The sequence below is a fragment of the Lutra lutra genome, chromosome 4 (genome assembly GCF_902655055.1).
Source record: "Lutra lutra chromosome 4, mLutLut1.2, whole genome shotgun sequence".
Classification (NCBI taxonomy): Eukaryota; Metazoa; Chordata; class Mammalia; order Carnivora; family Mustelidae; genus Lutra; species Lutra lutra.
The window spans coordinates 151,570,774-151,596,273 of record NC_062281.1 but is presented as its reverse complement, the minus strand read 5'-3'; the positions used below and the strand labels follow the sequence as shown (position 1 = coordinate 151,596,273).

Sequence of the window (25,500 nt, the reverse complement as noted above, 5' to 3'; positions counted from 1 at the left end):
AACAAGGATGGATCTAGAGAATACAATGCTAAGTGAAATAAGCCAGACAGAGAAAGACAAATACATTTGATTTCACTGATATGTGAAACTTAGGAAACGAAACAAATGAACAGAAAAAAAAGAGGAAAAGGGAAAATAATAGACTCTTAAATACAGACAACAAACTGGTGGTTGCCAGAGGGGAGCTGGTGGGGAAGAGGGGAGAAACAGATAAAGGGGATTAAAAGTACATTTATCTTGATGAGCACTGAGTAATGTATAGAGTTAATGAATCATTATATTGTATACCTAAACTAATATAATACTGTACGTTAATTATATTTGAATTTTAAAATTTTTAAAAATTTTTTTAAAAGATTAAAAAATTCAACATCCGATTGGTTCTAAAGAAGAAGGAACTCGGGCCATTTGCAACAATATGGATGAACCGGGAGGACAGTATATAAGTGAAATAAGACTGACAGGGAAGCCAATATCGCATGATCTCTCTTATATGTGGAACCTAAAGAAGTTTGACTTACAGAACTAGAGAGTCGAATGATGGCCACAAAGGGGGGCATGGGGAGGGGTTGGTCACATTATCAAAATATTCAGTCATAAACGAATAAGTTCAGGGGACCTAATGTATAATATGGTGACTATGGTTAATAGTACTGTACTGTGTATTTGACATTAGCTAAGAGAGGAGATCTCTAGATCTACACACACACACACACACACACAACTATGTGAGGGAATAGCTGTGTTAATTAGCTTGCTTGTGCTAATCATTTCACAATGTATATCAAACCATAACATCATACATCTAAAAGATATACAATTCTTGTCATGTATACCTCAACAAAGCTGGGGAAAAATTAATCTGTTTTCAGATTAATTAAGAAGATATCTTCACATTAAAAGATCTTTTTCAATTTATAACAAAACTAAAAATCACCATAATAAGAATTTTAAAAATTGAAGCAGAGGTCTCCCCTGTCTCTAGGAGAGTAAGCCGGGCTGTTCAGAACTCCAGCCCCAGAGCCGTTAGCTGCCAGCTCAGCCACTGGTCAGAGTGGACGGACTGCCTACCATGCCAGGACAAAAAGGTAAGACATCCGTGACCAGTTTGGGGCCATGTAATATTTGAATGGCATACTAGGCATTTAAACGGACATAAAAAGGTCTATAAAGTTAGAGGCCTGGGGAGAAATCAGGTCTAGAAATAGGTATTTGGAAGCCATGGGCACATGGATGGTGAAACTTTTTCTGATTTTGTTTATAAGCCATTATTGGGTGAGACTGCCAAAGATATATGTATGCTATGGCTTGTGGGCAGAGAGGTGGCCATTCAGACACAGGCACACTGATCCCTCTGGCCTCTCTGGGTCGTGGTCAGTCCGTTGCCCTCCAGGGATGGTCATCAAGAGGGACTAATGACCCATGGGGATCTGTGATGAACCAGAGAATGTCCCTGAGGATTCTGTTTTCACGGATTGAAAAGACTGGCACACCCAGTGAACAGACATGAGTCTATCTTGCCCACTGACATGGTTTTGAGTAGTCCAAATCGGTCACTAAAGCCAGCGGCATCTCAAGGGAAGAGGGACTTGGGGAGGACTCTGCTGTACTAGAGAGGGGGGTATTCAAGTTGACCTTGTTCAGGATCACTGGCTGGGGCGATGATAAAAGGCAGAACAACTACTATTCTGGGTTATCACTATTTTAAAATCTCTACAAACAACACATGCTTTTACTGGATGCATCCAGGGTGAGGCACCTCCAGGCTCCCACCTCTCCCAGTTGGTAGACCACTGCCTAAACCACGTATATTGGCACATTACTGTCAAGGCCAAGGGTTCAGGCTCTGATTCTTCAGTTTAGATTCTGGCTTTGCACCTTCTTTGCTGTGTTACTTTGGACATGTATTTTGATACATGTATTATGATTCCTTATCTATAAACAGTAGTGGTACTCCTAGCATAGAGTTATTATGAGTATTAAATGAGTAAGGTATGCAATGGGCCCTTTTTTTCATGCACCTGGCGTACAATAAATGTTCAATCTCCAACCAACTCCCACTGCCCAAATCAAGACCTGCTCTTCCCTCACCTTGAGCTTCTGCAATGCAGAGCGTGCTGGTGGTTCTCCGCCTTCAGGCCCACTCCCCAGCTAGAGGCCAGGCTACTCTGTGAAGGTCTGATGAGCTGTTCAGAATCACGTGGAATTCAAAGTCATTACAAATGGAGACACAATTTGGACTTAGTCTATTCAGCTCCTAAGCGTGATATTATTTATTCTGCCTCTCCTGTTTCTAAGATACATCAAGGAATCCTAGACTGCACTGTGCAAAATTATCTAGCTCCCAAAATCTCATCTTGCTTTGATAGCCTATGTTAGTTTTCTGAATCTGCTGTAACAAATTGCCACAAACTGGGTTGCTTAAAACAACAAATGTGTTCTCTCACAGTTCTGGAGGCCGGAAGTCTGGCAGGGCCACCCTCCCTCTGAAGGCTCTGCAGGGGAGAATCTGTTCTTTGCCTCTTCTGGCTTCTGGTGGCCATTGGCGATCTTTGCCTTGTGGTTGATCTCCATGCTCCAATCTCTGTCTCTCCGGCCATATTGCCTCCTCCTCTTCCGTGGGTCTCCTTTGTGTGTCTGTGTTAAATCTCCCTCTGCCTTCCCCTTATAGGGACACTGTGATGACATTTAGGGCCTACCTGGATAATGCAGTATAATCTCTTCATTTCAAAAACCTTGATAATATCTGCAAAAGACGCTTTCTTCCAAATAAGGTAACATTTACAATTTTCAAGGACTAGGACTTGATTTCTTTGCATGGCCATTATTTAACTTATTATACATCTAAACGATATATATTTTTTCCTCATGTGTTGCAGTTTACATAGATAGAACAGGTGAATGGCTTACTATTTAAATCAGAATTGAATTACTCCTTTCGTGACTCGAAAAAGCACATGTGTCTCTAAAATAATCCTTAAAATCATTAAATTCTGTTAATTACTTAAGGAAAAGACCACCCTTAATTTCTTCTTATTAATATGTTTTTTCCCCCTTCTCTCAAAATCACCCAAACAAAGATGTGCATTTCTGGAGAGAAACATTATCGACTAGCTAGAAAAGAAAATTATGTCTTAATGATACCAACAGAGGCACCAGCACGGAGAAGTCCCTAAGGGAATAGTTGCACCAGCCTCTCTGCAGAGCAATGTCTTCATTATTTGATAATAACCCAGAAAATGGAGAGTTGGTGGGAATGAACCTTGTGTCTGCACCAGCATTCCAATACAGAAACCACAAGAAGGATGATGATGGCATTTATAGTTACCATTTATTAAATGATTTCTATATATCAGGCACCATGCTCCTGCTTTAGTAAATCGTCTTAGTTGACTTTCATAGCCAACTGTGATAGATAGAAACCATTGTCCCTTTGGTTAGGTTACCCATAAAGAAGGAGGCACAGCCTAGACTTGGTCAGTCTGATCCCCAAATGCCCATGTGCCTGACCATTTCACTCCATTGCCTCCCCATGAACCCTGTGGAGAGTTGTAAGTGATATTAGTGGCCATGTAATTCAATCCCCCCAATTCAGCCATAAATCCTTCTGGAGTATCCCAATAGCTGGCTACAAAAATGATGCCGATTTTATAGCTATTATTAGTGAGTGCATTCCAGGAACCAGGCCAATGTGCTGACTTCTTTACATGCCTTATCACTAGTCTCCTCAAGACTCTCAGATCTCTCCTTCCACAGATGAGAAAACAGAGGGTCAGAGATGTTAAGTCATTTACTCAGTGACACACACATAGTAGGTAGCAGAACTGGCATTCCAACCCAGCTTAAAATGGGATTCAGAATGACGCTTAACCTCCTCAACTTGTGACGATTAAATGAGATAAAGAATGTGAAGTGTCCAGCCAGTAGTAGGCACTCAAAAAATGGTAGCTACCATCACCATCATACTGGTAATTGCAGGTCTTAAAACTCTGGTGAACTTTACGAAGAGTGAGAAGACTTGACTCTACCTTGGTATGCTGAATCCTCCTTTATGTACTACATCTTGGCAAGATGTGGGAAGAGAATGAAAATATCCTAATATTCCCAAACTGATCATTAATTATAATCTCTTCCCATCGAGTTTACATTCTTATTAACGGGGAGGCAGGAAAGGCAAACGCACAGGTTTGCTCTTCACCTTTTTTTGCAAGCCTTTCTGTCTCTTCACTAATGAGAAATTGTGGAGACAGAAGTAGGCAAGAGGAAAGAGAGGGCAAAGTTGCCCTGTTCTACACGCACCCAGTGGAATCAGCTGGAAAAGACTCCATTGATAATGATGCAGACACCACTTCTGTTTAGTGAGCACCAATAAAATGCCAGACATGGGGCTGGGTGCTTTCCTCACACATTCTCTCACTCAGTTCTAACAACACCCTTTCAAAGTGTGGGGTCATCACATCCACTTGACATTAGAAAACAGGAACTCAGAAAACGTAAATGGTTTGCTTTTGGAGACTTGGTAAGTGACTCTGGGGTCTGAACCCAGTCAGTCTAAATTCTCCTGCTTATGCTCTTGTATCTACAGGACACAAGTGAAAGAATCATTAGTAACTGTAACTAATGAGGTCACCTCGGTTGACCACTTCATTCTACAGATTTGGAAACCGAGACACAAAGTACCAGGCACTGATACTTTATACAGCAAGCAAGAAATAAATTCAGGAATAAACAAACAAACTAAAAGCAGGCCAAACCTATAGATACAGAGGAAACATTGATGGTTGCCAGAGGGTTGGGAGTAGAGGAAATGGGCAAAATGGTAAGGGGATCGAGAGATACAGGTTTCCAGTTATGGAATAAGTAGGTCATAGGAGTGAAAAGTACAATATTGAGAATATAGTCAATGGTACTGTAATAGCATTGCATGGTGACAGACTGTAGCTATGCTCATGAACATATTAAAACATAGAGAAGTTGTATCACTCTGTTGTACAACTGAAATTAATTTAATACTGTGCATCAACTATACAAAACAAGAAAGAAAAAGAAAGAAGAGAAAGAAAGAAAGGGAAGAAAGAAAGAAAAGACAGAAGGAAGGAAGGAAGGAAGGGAGGGAGGGAGGGAGGGAGAGAGAGAGGGAGGAAAGAATGGCGGGTGGGTGTATTGGGCTAAGAACCCACTTTCCTTACTGCTCAAACTGTTGCTTCCCTGCTCAGTTATGAACAGTCTCGAAGGAGGAGCTTGTGGGCTGAGCCAAGGCAAGAAGCAGCAGAAAATACAGTGCTGCAAATTCCCTTCGTGGACACTCGACATGGAACTCTCCACACAGCATGTTTCCTATTATTATCTATTTTATCTCCTCAAGTAGACTTTAAGCTACTTGAAGGTGGGAATGGAACCTCATACTTCTCCAAATATCTTAGTGTTCAACTTCCTCCTTCTACACTAGTGCCCGAAGGTGTACACCATATAGAAAGCAGTATCATGAAACCAGAGAGCTCCAAGATTGGTATGCATTTTTATTCTTCCTGTTCTTCTTTGAACAGGTATTCGTTTGTGTGCAATCAAAGCTGGACCCAGGGATTCAGATGTTGTCTCTATCTCTTGGATGGGCTCTTTCTACATAGTAGGCTAGATCACCACTTGATGCCCATAGTTCCCAGCAACTTCAGCAAAAAGAAATGATCTTTTCCAATAGTTCTGAAAGAAAATCTTCGGGGAGAATAATTATTGCTCTAAGATTGAGTTATGAACCAAACCCTAAACCAATCATTGCAATTTGGCAGATATAGTGCTCTGGTTGGCAGGACCTGGTTCAAACTCACACATTCCCATGAATTGAGGGGTGAGATCATCCCCACCTGAACCGTATGAGATGTGTCCCAAGGAAAGAGAGGATGCCATGGCCAAAAGAAATGGTATAGAGGGAAAGCAATAAACAGCTTATAAAAGTGCCTCCTGCATAGACCATAGATCAAGAGTCAACGGTATGAAACCAAGTAAGACAAGATCCTCCTTTTGCTACTCCTCCTCTTACATGCAAACTGTTCTTAAACTAGTGAGAAAGGTAAATAAGTAAATAGACCAGGGATAACAACAACCTTATTTGACAAGTGAGAGGAGAAGGAGGCACACAGAACTCTAGAATATGTAGAGGGGGTGCACTATTGAGTCATGAAAGATGGATAGGTACCAACTGGTTGAAGGTGGGGGGAGAAGGTCCTTCCTAACAAGGTTTCCATTTGATCTTTGGAGGCCCTATTCAATATTCCTGCCCCCTGGCTGGACACCACCATTTAGGAATACTCATCCCTTCAGAAGACAGCTTTTTAGGCAGCTCTCAATCATTAGACAGTTAGTCCTTATGTTGAGCTGAGATCCGCCAGCACAAATCTTGTTTGACTGATAGACAATGAAAGTATCTGCTTTGAAATCCAATTTAGTACCGACACCGGAGCCTCCTGCAGCCCAACAAGTTTGGGGGAACCATGTGCAGTGGCGACATCTGGGATCAAATCAGCTGTCACAGTCCCACAGCTTGTGTAAGTCAAGCACAGTGTGGAGAGGATTTCCAGTGTAAGGAGACAGGTGAGTGGCATCCAGTGGGATAACAGCTGTGCCCCACCAGACCAAATGTGAAAAACAGTCACACAGGAGCTTGTTAAAAGACTGACTGCTCAGCCCTTCTCCGGAAGTTGTCATTCTGTAGGTTTGGAATGGGGTTCAGGGATCTGCATTTTAAGCCAACCCAGTAGCCCAAGTAATTTTGATGTGAGTTTGTCGGAGTATCTGTTGACTTGTTTAGAAAAGGTACAATTCACTCAGTCACCCATTCATTGAATAAATATTGACTGGGCATGTATGTGCCAGGGAGGGTGCTAAGTGCTGGTGACCCGGATATGAAAAGATAATGTGCCTGACCTCGAGGTACTCCTCGTCTCTTTGGGAGAGAGACCTACAGGGAGTCGGTGGCAATACTGGGTGATAGGCAGTGTAATGGGCACAGGCCCACGGTCCAATGACCCTCACTGGCAGGGAATGCCCTGATCTGTGTTGGGGGAAGTCAGAACAGGCTTTAAAATAGCACTTGAACTGAGACTTAGAAGTAGCAATGAATTTGCTAAGAACAAGAATGTACAAACACACCCAGGAATTTAGGGACTGGCAATAGGTGCAGAATGATTGCAGGTAGGGCTCTTGGAAGAGAGGGAGGGGATGGGTCCAGTAGGGTACTGGGGACCAGACTGCAGTATTTGGAAGAATGGGAATGGAAGCTACAGAAGGCTATGGGGCAGGGGGATGACATGGCTACGCTGACATTTTAGAGAGATCACAGGAGCTGCCACGTGGAGGATGAGTTTTAGAGAGGAGCCTGCTGCAGGGCCTGAGCTGGGAGCGGGGCTACATGTGGGAGACAGAGAGGCTGGAAGGAAGAGGCAGCAAGGATGGAGAGATGATCATGGAAAGGGGTGAGGGCCTGTTTCAGAAGTGGGATGGATTTGGTGACTATAGATGCAGGTCACCGGGAAAGGGAAAGTCTGGGAGGCTCTGGAAGCATCTACAGCCTCCCTTCTCTCAGGTCGCTGCCTGAAACGCCACCTGGTGTGTAACGGAGACAATGACTGCCTTGACGGCTCTGACGAGGATGACTGTGAAGATGTCAGGGTCCCTGAATTTGACTGCACCCTGTATGACCCCATTCCAGGATCAGAGAAAGCGGCCTTGGGGTGAGTCCTGCCCTCAGGTTGTTTGGGAGCAGGGAATGGTTGCCCTTCAATCACAAGTATTGTTTTGAGGACAGAAGAAGATCTTAGTGCCGTGTGTCTGGTGAGGTAGCTCCCACTGTCTCCCTGAGGTGGGATACTGGTCCACTCGGTGACTATCTCTTGGGTGACTATTACAAAATGCCACACACTGGGTGCCTTATAAGCAACAGAAATTGATTTCTCATAGTTCTCGAGGCTGGAAGTCTGAGGTCAAGTTGGTGGTAGGTTGGCTTCTTCTGAGGCCATTCTCCTTGGCTTGTCCTTCCTTCTGTGGGTGTCTGGGTCCTAATCTCTTTTTGTTTTTTAAAGATTTTATTTATTTAAGAGGGAGAGAGCAGGGGGAGGGGCAGAGGAAGAGGGAGAGGGAGAGAGAGAATGTCAAGCAGATTCCTCTCTGAGCATAGAGCCCTATGCAGGGCTCCTTCTCATGACCCTGAGATGATGACCTGAGCTGAAATCAAGAGATGGATGCTTAACCAGATGAGCCGCCCAAGCGCCCCTCTTCTTCATCATCATCATCATCATCTTCTTTTTTTAAAAAAAAAAAAGGTTTATTTATTTTAGAGAGAGAGAGAGAGTGCATGTAAGCAGAGGTAGGGCAGAAGAAGAGAGAGAATCCTTAAGCAGACTCCCCGTTGAGTGTGAAGCCCAGTGTAGAGACTCAGTCCTGGGACTCCGAGATCATGACCTGAGCCAAAATCCAGAGTCAGCTGCTTAACTGACTGAGCCCCCCAGGTGCTCCCTAATCTCTTCGTATAAGGACACGAGCATATTAGATTAAGGCCCAATAATGTTCCCATTTTAACTCAATTCCTACATAGAGACCATCTCACCAAAATACAATCAAATTCTGAAGTTTTGGGGTCCCAGACTTCCACATCTAAATGTTAAGGGGACACAATTCAGCCCCTAATTAATAAAAGGGGATTTTGTTGATTTTTAAAGTGAATGTGGGCTAAACAGAATAGAAGTATGAAATAGTGAGGTGTTAACTTGAGAAAAAGAATTCCCTCTTTATTGGCAAAAAGATCGCAGACCATGACCTTGCTCTCATGTGAGTCAAAGGAGCATTGAAATACACTTCCTGAGGGTGTTTTGACCAGCAGGATGGTCCCATCTCCACTCCCAATAGCTGACACTTGGCAGTTTTTCATTCTGCTCAAGATCTCAGAAGCCTTTCCTGGTGTCCTTTTTTTTTTTTTTTTTTTAATTTAAGCATGTTCTAGTTTTTAGATTTTTATTTATTGCTATAGAATTAATACATGTTGGGCATCTGGGTGGCTCAGTTGGTTAAGCTCCTGCCTTCAGCTCAGGTCATGATGCCAGGGTCCTGGGATCAAGTCCCACATTGGGCTCCCAGGTTAGTGGGGAGACTGCTTCTCCCTCTTCCTCTGCCTACCACTCCCTTTGCTTGTGCACTGTCAAATAAATGAATAAAATCTTTTTTTTTTAAAGAATACATGTTTGAGGTAAAAACCAAAAGTCTTCCTTCGCCATCCCCAACCTGTACTCCACTCAGTCACGCCCCCCCACTTCTCTCCCTGGAACTGACCCCTGTCAACAGTTTGGTGTAGGACTTTCAGATCATGTAAACGATGCACTGACAATATATATTGTATGAAGGTATGCCCATAGGTATTGTGCATGATAGCCATAAGTCTATTTTACATACATGGGATCATACTACACATATGGTGTGTAACTTGCTTTTTTTAAACTTAATAATATATTTTTGAAGATTTCCTCCCACATTTTCTATTCTTTGTCTAAGAAACACAGTGTTCTATAACAGGGGTCAGTAAACTATGGCCTCAAGGCCAAATTTAGCCTGTTGTCTGTTTTTGTAATTAAAGTTTTATTGGGATACAGCTTTCACCCTGCAATGATGAGAGTTGAGCATTTGAAACAAAGACCTATGGCCTGTAAAGCCTAACATATTTAATATCTGGTCCTTTATTTTTAAAAAAATTGCTGACTCTTCTCCCAAGGTATAACTACATGAAAATTTATTTGGCTGCTTCCTATTGAAGGATAATTAGATTTTCCCCATTTTTTCCTCTTATAAACAATGCTGCAATGAACATCTTTGTATGTTATCTTTGTACATGTATTTCTGCATAGATTTCCAAAAAGTGGAATTTCTCTATATCTTTTCATTTTCAATCTGGTGGGTTCCGCAATCAGCTTTGCTAAGAGTACCTAGGCTTAATAACCTTTTATGCTTAGAGGTTAGCGTATAATATTAGGACTAATTATTCCTTTGACTTTTTGTTTGGCCCACCAGAGAGCCAGTATTTATAACCCAAAGACAGAAAAATGTTCAATGGGCAGAAAGACAGAAAAGTAAGGGGCAAAGTAAAGGGAAGGAACCCAGATTTTAGCGTCAAAGAAAATTTAGCTGTGACTATAGGCAAATTACCTAATTTTTCTGAGCTTCAACTTCTCATTTGTAAGATTGTCATGAGGTTGAAAGTTAATGTATGCTAAATGTCTGGTAGAGTGTGTATTCAATTCACCATAGCTATTACTACATCACTTCCATTAATATGAAGAAAGAGACGGAGAGAAGAGGTGAAGAAGAAAGGTAACATACCTTGAATTTGTACTATATGTCAGGTACTCTATAATTATCCATTTATCCCTTCAAAGGCAGGTTTTATTCATAGTTAACCCCCTGCTCATCTTCTGCCTTTGTGCCTTTTCATGGAGGGAAGGAACAAATATGACAGATGCTATGCCAAAGGTAATCACTGAATGCCATGTAAATACAGAGGAAGGAACACCTCTCTGTCCAGGATAATCAAAGAAGGTCAGACAGAGAGGGCAATGTTTAAGTTGGGTTTTAAAGGCTGAATAGGAGTTTGAAAGGCAGAGACAAGAAGTCATTTTATTATCTATACCATAAGAGGCTTTGATTGTTAGGCCTTGGATCTCTTAACCAAATTGAAATGCTTTTGTTTAGTTAGCCTTCTCTTTTTTAGAATATTAAGGCTGTATTTCACCTGTGTGACACTGTTTGTGCCTAAATACCATGCAACTATCTATAGCCTAAAATGCAATTCTTGGGCAGATGATTATGAAATACCCCAGAGAGGGAAGCAAGGGAAAGTGTTTCTGGAAGAGTACTGGGCTAGGGGAGAGGAAGTATCATTTCTGGAGCGCCTAATCTGTACTACAACTTTACTTCCATTTTACTTTAATACTCTCATTTAGATGTCACAAAACCCACAAGAAGTAGTTTTATTATTTCTCTTCTTCAAATGCAGAAAACGGGCTTCAGAATGTATCCAGAATCTGTCCAGATTCACACAGCTAGTACGTGACTGAGCTAGAAATGAAACAGGAGTCTCCATGATTTTCAAATTGTACCCTGTAACATTCCATGCTGTCCTGGAGACAATGGCCTTTCTGTGGATTAGCTTTTCACCTTAGCACTGAGAGTTGATATGTTAAACCTATTTTTTTTTTCACCCACAGAGCCTTTTTCTGAAACAGTACAAACAAAAAAAGCAATGGCAATATTTATTCAGTACTAAATATATGCTAAGAGCTTTCTGGTTCCTTTCCATGTTGAACTTGCATTTAACTCTCTGAAGGCAGTAGCATTAACTGCTTCTTACAAATGACTAAACTGAGGCACAAAGAGGTTAAGTGATTTGCCCAAGGTCACACAGCTAGGTGTGGCAGAGCTGGGAAATGGGCTCCGGCTGTTGGGCTCTGTGCTTGGAGTTTTGATAATGATGCATATTCATTCCTCTGTAACTCACACAACACACTTTTAAGAGTAGCTTTTCATGGGAGCACTGTTCCAGGTGCTGATGGAGCTGTCTGCTGCTTTGGTCAAAGGGAAACTGGGGGCCTGGCTGAGCCCACTCAGGTTTCCAGTGTTACCCAAAATGGAGTTTAAGGTACTTTGAGGAACCCTAGGGGTCTGCAGAACACAGCTTGAGAAGCCACTGACTTCAGACCAGCAGTAACATCTTCCAGAGGATGCCGTCTTTGCCTTTCCAGTGTTCTTTCCCAGAAGCTGCCCGCCTTTTCGATTTAGGTACAATATCCTGATCCAGGAAGAAGCCCAGAGCGTGTATGATGCCAGGTATTTTGGCGGCCAGTGTGAGACAGTCTACAATGGGGAATGGAGGGAGCTTCGATATGACCCCGCCTGTGAGCATCTTTACTATGGGGAGGATGAGAAGTACTTCCGGAAACCCTACAACATCCTCATGTACCACTTTAAGGTAAGTCTGCACAGGGCACTCGCAGGCCACTGCAGGGTGGGGGCGGGGAGGGAGAGAGGCCTGTTGCTGGACATGGACTCCTAGCTTCTGGAGATTCTACTTCCCGCAGAGCTTGCTGGTGGCTGAAGCTCCCTTTCCGTCTGCCCCCACACATGATCTGTGCTGAAGGGCACTGACAGGCAAGGGCAGGGCCGACGAGAGGCAGAACAGAAGTGTGGCCGCCCACCTGCCACATCTTGGCTCCATTCCATAATCAATGAAACAGATTCGAGGTCCAGTTCTCTGCTAGTCAGATGACCTATTCCCAGTTGTGCTTTGTTAGAATAGAAGTATTTGAGACCTTGAGAAGCTCCCTGTCCCTCCCTGGACCCAGTTTCCCTCTGTATAAATTGGGGGTCAGGACAGGAGGTAGCTGGGCAGGGTTCTGAGCCCAAGGTCCCCGTCTCATCAAGGGTAGCTGCCCACTGGTCATCTCCTTTCTTTCTTTCTTTCTTTCTTTCTTTCTTTCTTTCTTTCTTTTTTTTTTTTTTTTAAACTCCAGTACAGTTAACATAGAGTGTTAGTTAGTTTCAGGTGTACAATACAGTGATTCAACCACTCCATACAACACCTTGTGCCCATCATGATAAATGCACTCGTAATTCTTTTCACATCCTCCCCCACCTTCCCTCTGGTAACCACCTGTTTGTTCTCCATATTTAAGAATCTTGTTTTGTTCGTCTCTTTTTTCGTGTATGCCACACATGGTATTTGTCCTCCTCTGATAACTTTCCTATCTTGGTTTTCCATATGGGATTTGTTTACAGAACAGTTCTGCTGTTGAGAAGTGTTTGCAAGATACGGATGATCCCTAAATCCTCTCCATCTCTAAAATTCTGCGGTTTCCTGGGCACTCAGAGCACCCCATGGCTCATGACCAGTTCCAGAGTCCACTCCCGACCATTCCTTTCCATGTCCCTTCCCCTCTGGGTGAGAGGGACACACAGACATCCCTGGATGCTCACTATGCCCCAGATCGTATATCTCCATGCAAAGCTTCTCATTTAATCTCACAATAATACAAGGAGGTAGAGATTACCACTGCCCCATTTTAGAAAGGAAAAAGACCCAGAGAATTACAGGGATAAAGTGTCAGGCTGAAAGGTGGACTGCACTAAGTGGCAGAGACAAGATTCAAACCCAGATCTAGCTCGGCAGAGGCCGGCTCTATGTCGTTTAGAAGGGAAGACAGATTATACACATTATACGCATGTAGTCATATGCATTCTATATTTACAGAGAGATGGTAGGATTCAAGGATGATGGACAATTATTAGTCATACTCCCCCTCCCCCAGTTTTCTCAAGAGAAGGCCAAGGCCAGGTTTATGGGGTCCCACCACCACCCACTGGGCTTAACTACTATCATCAAGCCTATGGTAAGCCTAGGAGGAAGACACAGACATCGCCATTCCCCTAAGCCCAAGGATGGTCTGGGGATTACATGTCCAGCAAGACAGCCGAGGCTATGTTGCGCAACAAAGGATTCCAAAATTTCAGCGCTTTAAAGCAACAGTGTCCTATGCTGTGCATCTGTCCCAAGGTGGAAGGGGAGCTCATCGTCACAGATACTCGGGACCCAAACTAATTAGGCTCCATCTCGACACATGCTCTTGTGAGGGCCAAGCAAACCACTCGTGTGCTTAACCCTTGCTTTCTCAGCTCAGGCCAGGCACAGGACCATGCCTCAGTCCAAGCTGGCAGAATCATACAAGCCTACTGCCTGCCTGGAATGAAGGAATCCCACATATGGGGCAGCATGAGAGCATAAGTCTGCCTAGAGCGCTCCCGACTGGCTCGGCTTCCTTGTTCCTTTCCTCCCAGATCCGCACCCAGATGTGGCTTTCTGGATGCCTCCATTGCAGAGATGGGCGACTTTCTCTACAGGAAGGATGAATCAGTTGGAAAAAATCCATACCCAGAACAATACAGCATTTTATCAGAATCATGAGTGTGTGTGTGCATATTTAAATAAATATTTCAGCACTGCCGCTAAGCGATACCTAAACTAACTGCCGTATTTTCGGCATTTTAGTGAGTGAGCATCAGTCGGATGCCTGGAGTAGCCTTTTAACATAATTATCAATGATAATCTGCTTGGTGATATTTTACAGAGCAAAGATTTAAATATTAAGCACAAATCAGAATATAACTGGGTGTACAAAGCTAACATCTGTTTGCTCCTTTTCAGGCCCTGGCAGACACCAGACTCTCCTCAGAGCTGCACGATGATGCACGTGACCTTCTTTCTAAAGTAAAAAATGACGTGTCAGTGTCGGTCGGAGTGACTCTAGGTGTGGGCCCCGTACGCACTCCTGTGACCGTGGATGTGGGTGCATCTGGGTCACGAGACTCTTTGTTCTTGGAGGAGTTAAACAAGTATAATGAGAAGGTATTACAGCATAATGCCTGTGTCAAACAGTAGTCCATAATCTACACGGAACATGTATTACCTTAATTGCATTAAAAAGTACAGTAGTAATTGAACCTGCATTTGCTTGGGTAATTGGAAATGTCTGATCAGTGGTAATCATGTTTGTTTTTCTTATTATGCTTTTGCACACAGAATCATCACAAAGGGAATAAAATTGAATGATAAGAGGAGAACTCTTATCACCTCACCCCATTCTTTTTCATGGTTACCTGGAGCAAACAGGGAAATACTTAGAATAGTAATGTCTTAAAGAGAAACAGCCAGGCCATGTAAACTAGGTTGGGAAGAATTCGGAAGCAAGCCTTGCTTTTCGGAATAGATTGGAGGACTGGTATGCTCCGTCCATCATTCACTGATTCATCAAATGTTCACCACTAACTCCCTATTAATCTGAGCAACCAGGCAGTGCTTCCTTGAGGAAGGGACATCCATCCACCTAAACTGGGGTCTAAAATCTAATACAGGTTGTCCTGATGAAGAGAGGCGGGAGTCAGTGAGGGGTACTCTGGGCCTGGGAAACAGCAGTGTGCGAAGGTCTGGAGATGACAGATTGCCTCACACTAACGGGATTGCAAGGCCTTCAACCAGCTGACGCATAGGGTGGGAAGGAAACGTAGTGAGTAATGAGGATGGAGAAATCATCAGGAGCCAGAGTAATATTTACTGATCTGATTCAGAGTATACTGAAAAGCCGCAACAATATTGATACCAGCACTGTGGATTTAGTTGGGGCTCAAAAATTATTCTGGATGATGAAAATGAAGGACTTATGAAAGTTAACTTAGTTAACAATATATAAATTACATTCTGGAGCTTTGCCACAAGTCAGCTGTCACTGTGAAGGGAAAGTATTGTTCTGAGATCTGGCTATCACATGGTCATGGGGACTTTTTTCAAGGCAGATGGTCTTTTCAAATTTTCACTATGCCTTGGGATTAAGGTTTACTTGGAAATAATGCCCATACACAACCCTCTTCCTCTTAATTGTTTTTGTTTTTGTTTTTGTTTTGAGAGAGAGAGAGTGCATGCACAAGAGAGCCTGAGCAGGGGAAGGACAGAGGAAAAGAAAAAGAATCTTAAGCAGACTCCATTTCCAGGATGGAGCCTGACATGGGGCTCAATCTCACAACCCTAAAACCATGACTGAGCCAAAACCAAGAGTCAGACACTTAAGTGACTGAGCCACCCAGGTGCCCCAATTCCCTTCCTCTTAAACCAACTCAATATGACTCAAGTCCTGCCTCTTTTTTACTATCTCGGGAGCCTGCTTTACTTTATTCCTTAACAGTGCAAGATTCCCACTAGAACGTAAGATCCATCATGGCAGGGACCTCTCTCTCATTGAAGATCACGTTCTCTGCTCCTAGCACAATGCAAGTGACTACAGGCTCCTACACGTATTTGTTCAGTAAGTTACATCAATGGATAAGGCTGGCACCTCCTGCCATGTCATCAAAAATACTCCTAAGCATTATTGTAACTGGATACTGAATACTTGAGTGGAAGGTTGCTTCATACAGTGCTGTAATTAGATGAGGGAGGCATGTGGAGGTGACAATGGACTGGGGCCAGAACAGAGTGAAGAGCACCATGAACCACACTGCAGGGACCAACCCAGATGAGAGTTGAGGAGAAGGGCACCTGAACAGGGGCGGTGAGAACAGAGACACAGGCATGGGAAAGGCATCCAGGCACACCTCAGTGTTTCACAGATGCTTGTAAAATAGACTACTAATAATGTATTTGTGCTCATGTGTTTATATGTAAATATACATATTGCCCACAGCTACTAAATGCTACCTTTTGCATTATGTTATGTAGTAAAATGTGGCCTCTCTTTCTTCTTTTCCCTTATTCCATGGTGGTGGTTCTGGCAGACATATAGCTTCATGAGAATTTCCACAAAGGTGCAGACTGCTCATTTTAAGATGAGGAGGGACAATATTATGCTGGATGAAGGCATGCTTCAGTCGTTAATGGAGCTCCCAGAGCAGTACAATTACGGCATGTATGCCAAGTTCATCAATGACTACGGCACTCATTACATAACGTCTGGATCGATGGGTGGCGTTTATGAATATATCCTGGTAATTAACAGAGAGAAAATGAAATCATATGGTAAGTAGAACAGAACTTTATGCAAACAGCAGCCAATGCATACGTCAGGATGTGGTTTGCAGTTTTCTGAGCACTGAGTAGGAGCCATGCGTGATCTCCTGGGGGACAGCAGTGTAAGGTAACAGGCATAATACTTGTGTAGAAGGTGGCACAGTGCAGTGCTGCAATTACAGAAGGGAGATATGTGGAGGTGGCAATGGACTGGGGGGCAGGACAGGGGGAGAAGAACCAAGAAGTATGTTGTAGTAGCCATCCCAGTTGAGAGTATTACTGTCTACGGGAAACTGAGGTCCAGAAGGGCGCAAAGACTAACTAGGAAGTATCACAAACAAGATTTGAACTCAGACTTGTCTGGCTCCCCAAAACTACGTGTTTTCAATTACACTACTGTTAACCTTCTTGATAACAAATGGTATTTGGGGTTTTGTTATTTAAAATGTTAAAACTTACAAATATAGGTTCTTAGTTAACGGAACAGCTATATAATCGGTCTGTGATGCTAGAAACCTGGAGTCATCCCAGATCCCTCCCCTTCCTTTACCCTGCAGATCTCAAAGAGCCTTCAGTTCTGGCTCCAGAGCAGCCCTCACCCTTCCCCTTTCCTCCCTGTTCACTCTTACAGGGCTAGGCTGGGTTCCCACCTATCACTTAATACTGCTTTGGCTCTTAAATCTAGGGGAGGGCCCACCTCTGCAATCCAGTCTCAAAACTGTTCCCAGAATGATCTTTCTACTTTATGGATACAAGATATCACTTATTTGCCTAAAATGCTGAATGGTTAAACTCCCTAGCATGGCATCAGGAGCTTTCATGGTCTTATGCCAAATGGCTAGAAAGGTGATTCTCAAAGTGTGGATTTTAACTGCAGCATCAGGATCAGGGAACCTGTTAGAAATGTAAATTCTCAGGACCCCATCCCAAACCTACTAAATCAGAAACTGGTGGAGGACCCAGGGGTCTGTATTTTAACAAGCCCTCCTGGTGATTTTGGTGCTCACTATGGTTTGAGAATGACTGACCTCGTCAAGGAGTGAGTAGAAGGCTGAGAAATCGATACCTATTTCAAAGCAAATTCTCAGTTTCAAGAAGGTTCCCTGACTGCACCAGCCCAGGCTGTCCATTTCTTTTCCTTTAACACATTCACATAAATTCCACACTCTTTAATCTTCAAAATAAAATTTTCCAAATTATAATATTTTTCTCATCTAGATAGCAAGATCTTTGAAAGCAAGGATTAGGTCTGACACTTATTTATCTCTTTAACTCTCAGCACAGCACTAAGTACATAGTGAGTATATAAAACAAGACATGGAGTTTGAAAGGGGGCATTCATTTAGATTCCTGGTTGGGTCATTTGTTAATTCATCCATCTAGCCATGTATCCAGTTCTTTATAATTCAAGTATCTCTTGAGTCTCTATTATGTATTTGCTTTGGAGATACGATGGTGAGCAAATTCAAACATGGTCCCCACCCTCCGGGAGCAGAGTACCTCCTTCCTAACAGCAGGTCTTAAAATCAATGTATGGATCACTAACAACATTTTACCCAACAACAACAAAGAAGAGACTAGAGAATATTATAAAGGCTTACAGGTAGTGAATATAAGTTATTGCTTCAAGGAATCTTTTCCAGCTATACCCATATGGAGTCATGACACAAAACCATTGATGATAGGTCAATATAAAAAAGGAGTTTGAAAAACGTCTATCAACTTTTTAAAGAATCATTCAAAAATGTAAGGAAGGAAGCACAGTTAACCTTTGTTGAGGACCTACTAGGTTCTGGTGTTGTTGTGTACATTCTCATTTCGTTTTCTTGACAACACTTGGAGGTTGGTATTATCCCAGTTTTAGCCCATAAATGCTGGGGCTCCTCAGGGAGGTTAATTACTTTGCCCAGGGCTACAGGAAGCTGGCGTCAGAACCCTGGACCTATGGTCTTTCTACCATGTGGTCCTGGATAGAGCCTTTCATTTGGGCTCTGTCTTTGGTGTTGGATTACTAATTAATTGTCTGGGGTGTCTCATGGCCCCTCCTCTTTAAAATCTGTGAGGCAGAGATGGGCTTCCAATGTGGTTAATATTCAAAAGGAGCCCACCAACAAATTGTCCCAAGGATAATTACCTCAGCTCTGTTTATAGAAAACCATATGTCGATAATAGCACAATTTGCTATTTGTGAAGAGCTGATTTTCTATAAATCCGGAAAGTTAGTGTTGCTTTTCTATAAATATGGAAATGTGCTAATCATCACCTCATCTGCTGGAGACCGCTAATAAATCAGAATTCCATTTACATATTAACCTACAAAGAACAAAAATATCTACCTTCTTTCCCTTTGACAAATAGAATCATGAACACCCTTCTCTCCATGTTTCATATTTGTCTAGTTTCTTCTTTGTCTCTGTCATCCTCCGTCTCTCCTTTCTCTTCAGGTGATTTTATTTCTCTCTCTGTCTGTCCTCTTTGTTACTGTCTTTTTCTGTGTATCTTTGATCTATATCAAATAATAATATTTATATTCTCTAAAGTGTTTGTCTCTAAGAAACACACCGTGTGGTGTACATGCATGTCCTCAAAGAGATGAGCTTGGTATGGAGCGATTTAAGTGAACACACTGGCTGGTTAGCTCTGGAGGAATCTTTTGTCCTTGGATTTGCCTCAGATCCTCTCTGAGTTCATCCCAGAGGATTTACAAGGCTGTTTCCTTCTAATGTATCCTTTAGATAAAATGCTTCTCCCTCAAAGGCAGAGTGAAACCATGCATCAAAAATAAAAGGATGCCTTATAGTTTTTAGTGTACAGGTCTTATAAAAGTCTCTGAAATGGCAGGACACTGATGAAAGAAATTGAAGAAGATACAAATAAATAGAAAGATATTCTGAGCTCAAAGAATCTTGTTAAAATGTCCATACTACCTGAAGCAATCCACAGGTACAATGCAATCCCTATCAAAATTCCAATGACCTTTTTTTCAGAGAACTAGAACAAATGATTCTAAAAATTGTGTAGAACCACAGAAGACCTCAAAGAGTCAAAACATTCTTGGGAAAGAAGAACAAAGCTGGGAGCATAGCACTCCCTAGTTTCAAGTTATACTACAAAGATAAAGTAATCAGAACAGCATGGTATTGACATAAAAACAGATACACTGATCAACGGAACAGAATAAAGAGCCTAGAAATGAACCCACACATATATGGACAATTAATTTATGACAGAGGAGGCAAGAATATCCAATGGAGAAAGAAAATTCTCTTTAATGAACAGTGTGGGAAAAACTGGACCACTGTTTTACACTATATACAAAAAATCAGCACAAATGGTTTAAAGACTTGAATGTAAGACCTGAACCATAAGACACTTAGAAGAAAATATAGGCAGGAAGCAATTGGTCTTGGCAATTTTGGGGGGCTCTAATTCCAAAGGCAAGGGAAACAAATGCAAAAATGAACAATTGGGACTAGGCCAAACTAAAAAGCTTCAGCACGGTGAAGAAACATTGACAAAATGAAAAGGTAACCTACTAAATGGGAGAAAATATTTGCAAAATATATCTGATAAGGGGTTCATACCCAAGCTATATAAAGTACTGATACCACTTAAGAACAAGGAGATAAACAAGTCAATTAAAAAGTGGGCAGAAAATCTGAAGACGCTTTTCTAGAGAAGACATACAGATGACCAACAAGCACATGAAAAGATGTTTGCCATCACTAATTATTAGGGAAATGCGAGTCAAAACCACGATGACATATCACCTTATAGCTGTCAGAATGGCTGTTATCAAAAAGACATAAGGGTGCCTCTATTTTTTTTAATTAGCATTTCCATTCTCTTTGGATAGAAACTGAGTTGTGGAATTGCTGGGTCATGTGGTAACTCTATTTTTTGAGGAAACCCCATATCATTTTTGCATGTTTATCTTTTTTTGATGAGAACTTTTAAGTTTTATTCTCTTAGCAAATTTCAATGATATGATACAGTGTTATCAACCACAGTCACCATGTTATACATCAGAACTTGGTCATCTTATAATTAAAAGTCTGTACCATTTCAACAACTTCTTCTTATTTCTTCTACCCTCATCTCTGGTAATCACTTTTCTGCTCTTGGTTTCTATGAAGCTGATTTTTTTTTTGGCTCCTCCATGCAGTATTTGTCTGTCTATGTCTGCCTTATTTCACTTATCATAATGTCTTCCAGGTTCATCTATGTCGTCACAAAGAATAGGATCTCCTTTTAAAAAGCTGGGTAATATTCCATTGTATATCTGCACCACATTTTCTCTATCCATTCATCTGTTGACTTACATTGTTTCCATATTTTGGCTAATCTGAATAATGCTTCTATGAACATGGGAGTACAGATATCTTTTCTAGATAACAATTTCATTTCCTTTGCATGTGTTCGCAAAAGTCGAATCAATGGATCGTCTATTTTAATTTCTTGAGGCGCCTCTGTTCAGTTTTCCATGGTGGCTGTATGAGTTGACATTCCCACCAACAGCACACAGGGTTCCCTTTATTCCACATCCTCACCCACATTTGTGATCACTTATCTTTTTGATAATAGATGTCCTAACAGGTGCGAGGTGATTTCTCACCGTGGTTTTGATTTGCATTTCCCTGATGATGGCTGATGTTGAGCATCTTTTCATGCCTTTGGCTGTTTGTGTATCTTCTTAATCTTCCAAAGATCTGTGAAAGAAGAGGCTTCCTTACTTCCACAGATGAAGGAAATGAGGCTGAAAAGTTCTATCATTAGTAAGTAAAAAATACAGGAGCTATTTTGAGTTATAGTCCAGGCTTCTCTCCTCTTATCCAAGCTGCCTTTTTCCAGACTCACAATCTGGGAATAATTCTGACTTCCTCTCTCTTCACACGTCTCCTTAGTCACCTCCTCAGTACCTATGCTCTGGGTCTTCCTTTCCAGCCCCATGTCATTGCTCCCTGGGTTATGCCATATTTTCTCTGTCAGTTCCCTCTATCCATGTTGACATGTAAAACGAGAAAAGTATCAGAGATTAGTGGATATTCCATAAACACCTTTGGAACAAACATGGTAGTGGTCCGCTCTGGACTCCTGTTTTGTGGCTAATGTAGATAGGTCCTAACACATCTGTTTCAGTTTCTGTGCCCTTTGTCTCTCAAAATATAACAGGAAATACAGTGTCTTATCAACATCAAAGAATCTAAGTAAATCTGATTGGATACCTTTATCAGGGATGCTGTAATGGAAACCATGCATGCAATAGAAAGTAAATGAATGGTCCTCAAGACTCTAAGGTTCATGATTATATGGATTTTGGCCATATTGCAAGACTCTGCAAAGACCTTAAGGAAAATGACTTCTGCTGATGTTTTGCCTGTGAAGGAAACCAGCAGCACTGTCTGGACCTATGAAAGCAGACAGCGTGGAAGTAAAAATATTTTTTCCAACTGAGATAACTTTGCTTTTCATGTAGGCACTGCCATCTGAAAGCTAATACTTTATGTCTCAGAGTCTCAGTTTTCCCATCACTAATATGGGACAATAAACTACTCTAAAGGCTGCTAGAAGAATTACCCTAGATAATATTTTTTAAAAGCACTGTGATAAGTAAAACACTGTCCAAACAGTAGTTACTATTATAGATGCCAGTTGAGGTCAGTTAGTCCTAAAGTCATGTGAATAAGGAGTTACTATGTGACCAAGTAGTTACTATTACAGATTCCAGGTGGGGTCAGTAAGTCGTAAAGTCATGTGATCAAAGACTACAGAAGGAAAACACATGCTAGTGTCATGGTAAGAAGGAACCTAAACTTGGGAGTCAGACACATCTTGTTGCACATCTTGGTTCCACTGGTTAGTAGCTACATGACCTTGATCAGGATACACAACTTCTCTAAACCTCAGTTTTTCAGGACCCAAGAGGAATGATAATCAAGGTTTGTTGGAGCGAAATTCTAACTGCATCTTCCGTGTAAGTATTTAGATATTCATCCCCCCTCAAATGCAGGATAATAGTAGCGTAGCACTGTGGTTGAACACATGGGCTCTGTCACTTACTAGCTATGTGATCATGGGCAGGTTATCTAATCGTTTTAAGTCTCAATTTCTTACCCTGTTAAGCTGGAAGAATTCATAGCATTTATCTCACAGAATAGTTATGAGGAATGCATGGACATATGCACAGAAAATATTTAATACGGTGCTCAGCCTCTAACAAGCACCCAATAAATGTCAATTATTGGAAAAGTTTCTGTTTCAGAACCTTTACCTGGATTCAAATCTCATCTCCACCATTTATTAGCCAAGTGACCTTCAGGCAAATTCATTATCCTCCTCATGCCTTAGTTTTCTGTTCTTTTAGATGAGACAGTGATAGTACCTACTTTATAGTATTCTTGTGAATATGAAATGAAACTATTTATGTGAGCGTGTGGCCCAGCACTTGGCATATAGTAAGAGTTAAAAGACATTACCTGTAGTTGTTGTACTATGGTGGTTTTATTACCGCATGCTTTATGTTGTTCCCAGCTTTTCAGTTATTAACCCTATAATGTTAACTGCCCTCTCATCTGTAAAGTGAGGATAAGATAGCCTGTCTCATAGGCCCTGCAACTGGTCAGCTCTGAAACACTGTTCAAATAGAAAGGAAATCATTATCATTGTGTCTAGCCTGCAGTGGCCAATGTTTTTGCTGTAGATTTGGAGCCTCAGCAATCATGCCTTCTCCCCCACCTGCCCATTTTTTTGATCAAGGTCATTCATTTATGTCCCTGGTACTTCATCCTGTTTTGGAGGGACTGCTTCTTCCATTCATCAAGGTCACTTTGAATTCTCATCACTATCTTTCAAAGTGTTAACAACTTGGCCCAAATCAGTGCCTGTGTTCCATCATTCTTCCCTTTGATGGAAGCCAGATAACAGTGACCCTGGGAAAGACCCTTCCAGCAAGAGCACAGTACATTCTGCCTGCCACTGATCATCCCCTTCTGGCTAGGTGCCCTGGACCAGCTAGCTGGTCTACCACCTAACTCACAGGGTAGAAAAAGCCACAGAAACACAATTAAAACTCACTAAAGTTCATGTCAATTCTAGTACATGTGATGCCAAAGTGAGCATTGAAGTTGATGTCAGTTATAATTCCACATGCTCCCCCTCCCTGCCTCCTCCCTTCCTTTACTTACTCATTCCTTCAGTTTTCCATTCAACAAACATTTATTAAGCACACAAACATGGTTAGCGCTGTCTAGATACCACATGGTTTCTCTCATCAAGGGTGTATAGAAGGTAACAGTGCTTCTCTTTGTCATAATCATCCAATTATAGTCAGGAATGATTTATTGTGTAGACAACCAAATTGGTTGCCACCTAAAATGAGTTAATTTTTAAACTTCATTGTACTTAGAGCTAACTGAAATATTTGTTTTTTTTTTAAAGATTTTATTTATTTATTTGACACAGAGGGAGAGGTTACAAGCAGGCAGAGAGGCAGGCAGAGAGAGAGGGGGAAGCAGTCTCCCCACTGAGGAGGGAGCCCGATGTAGGGCTCGATCCCAGGACCCTGAGATCATGACCTGAGCTGAAGGCAGAGGCTTAACCCACTGAGCCACCCAGGCGCCCCTGAAATATTTGGTTTTAATAAAATATATTTACATATAATAACTTCTGATATTGGTAAAATACTCACATCTAATATTCCAGATAATCTTCATAATACCTTATGAGGAAGTGTATTAGTATTTTCCCCAATTTTATGGAGAGAAAACTGAGATCCAAAAAGCCTAAGTAAATCAATCAACAGGATTCAGTCAGTACTGAATCAACATTTTCTGGCATAGAGTTTGTATATTGTCCAAATGTTTATTCCCGCCCCCCCGCGTTTTCTCACACATTCTTTCATTCATTCTGATACCGTATACGAGAGGCTCAGGCTCCAGCAGAGGTGACAAGACAGTCAACATTTACTGAGCATTTTACTGTGTGGCAGACACGGAGTTAAACACTTTAAGCATACTGTCTCATTTAATCCTCAGGCAAGACCTGGGAAGAAGATCCTATAATCCCCAATTTACAAATTAAGAACTAAAGCTCTGTGATGTTAAATAACTTGCTCAAGGTCATGGTGCTATTCACTGGTGGAGCCAGGGGTCAAACCCAGGGACCTGTGATATTAACCAACATGCTATAATATCTCAGAAATGTTTTTCCTAGGATTTTTCAAACTTCAGGTCATAGCCCAGTAGTAGATTGTAAAAGAAAGTTAGTGGGTCACGATGAGCATTTAACAAAACAACACAGAGTAAAACAGGGTGGAAATATCTTCAAAGTGTGCTTCAAAGTACGATGAAGTATTGAAACTTGTATTATCTGGATGTATGTGGGCTGGATCATGGAGTAACGAGTATTGCTTAGTTTTCAGGGTAGTAAATAAAGCATTAAAAATACCATCTAGTTTATCCATTCATCTGTTGATGGACATCTAGGTTCTTTCCATAGTTTGGCTATTGTAGACATTGCTGCTATAAACATTCGGGTGCACGTGCCCCTTCGAATCACTACGTTTGTATCTTTAGGATAAATACCCAGCAGTGCAATTGCTGGGTCATAGGGTAGTTCTATTTTCAACATTTTGAGGAACCTCCATGCTGTTTTCCAGAGTGGTTGCACCAACTTGCATTCCCACCAACAGTGTAGGAGGGTTCCCCTTTCTCCGCATCCTTGCCAGCATCTGTCATATCCTGACTTGTTCATTTTAGCCATTCTGACTGGTGTGAGGTGATATCTCATTGTGGTTTTGATTTGTATTTCCCTGATGCCGAGTGATATGGAGCACTTTTTCATGTGTCTGTTGGCCATCTGGATGTCTTCTTTGCAGAAATGTCTGTTCATGTCCTCTGCCCATTTCTTGATTGGAT

At 41.8% G+C, this 25,500-nt stretch overlaps 1 protein-coding gene across 1 annotated transcript in view; it reads left to right on the top strand.

Annotated features, from left to right (window-relative positions):
* Nucleotides 1-25,500, top strand: part of C8A (complement C8 alpha chain) — a 64,596-nt gene that overhangs the window by 15,328 nt on the left and 23,768 nt on the right. The window contains exons 2-7 of the mRNA XM_047728432.1: nt 986-1,088; nt 6,444-6,588; nt 7,580-7,727; nt 11,815-12,004; nt 14,234-14,434; nt 16,354-16,594. Coding sequence (XP_047584388.1) covers nt 986-1,088; nt 6,444-6,588; nt 7,580-7,727; nt 11,815-12,004; nt 14,234-14,434; nt 16,354-16,594 — 1,028 coding nt within the window. The remainder of the gene's footprint in view (nt 1-985; nt 1,089-6,443; nt 6,589-7,579; nt 7,728-11,814; nt 12,005-14,233; nt 14,435-16,353; nt 16,595-25,500) is intronic.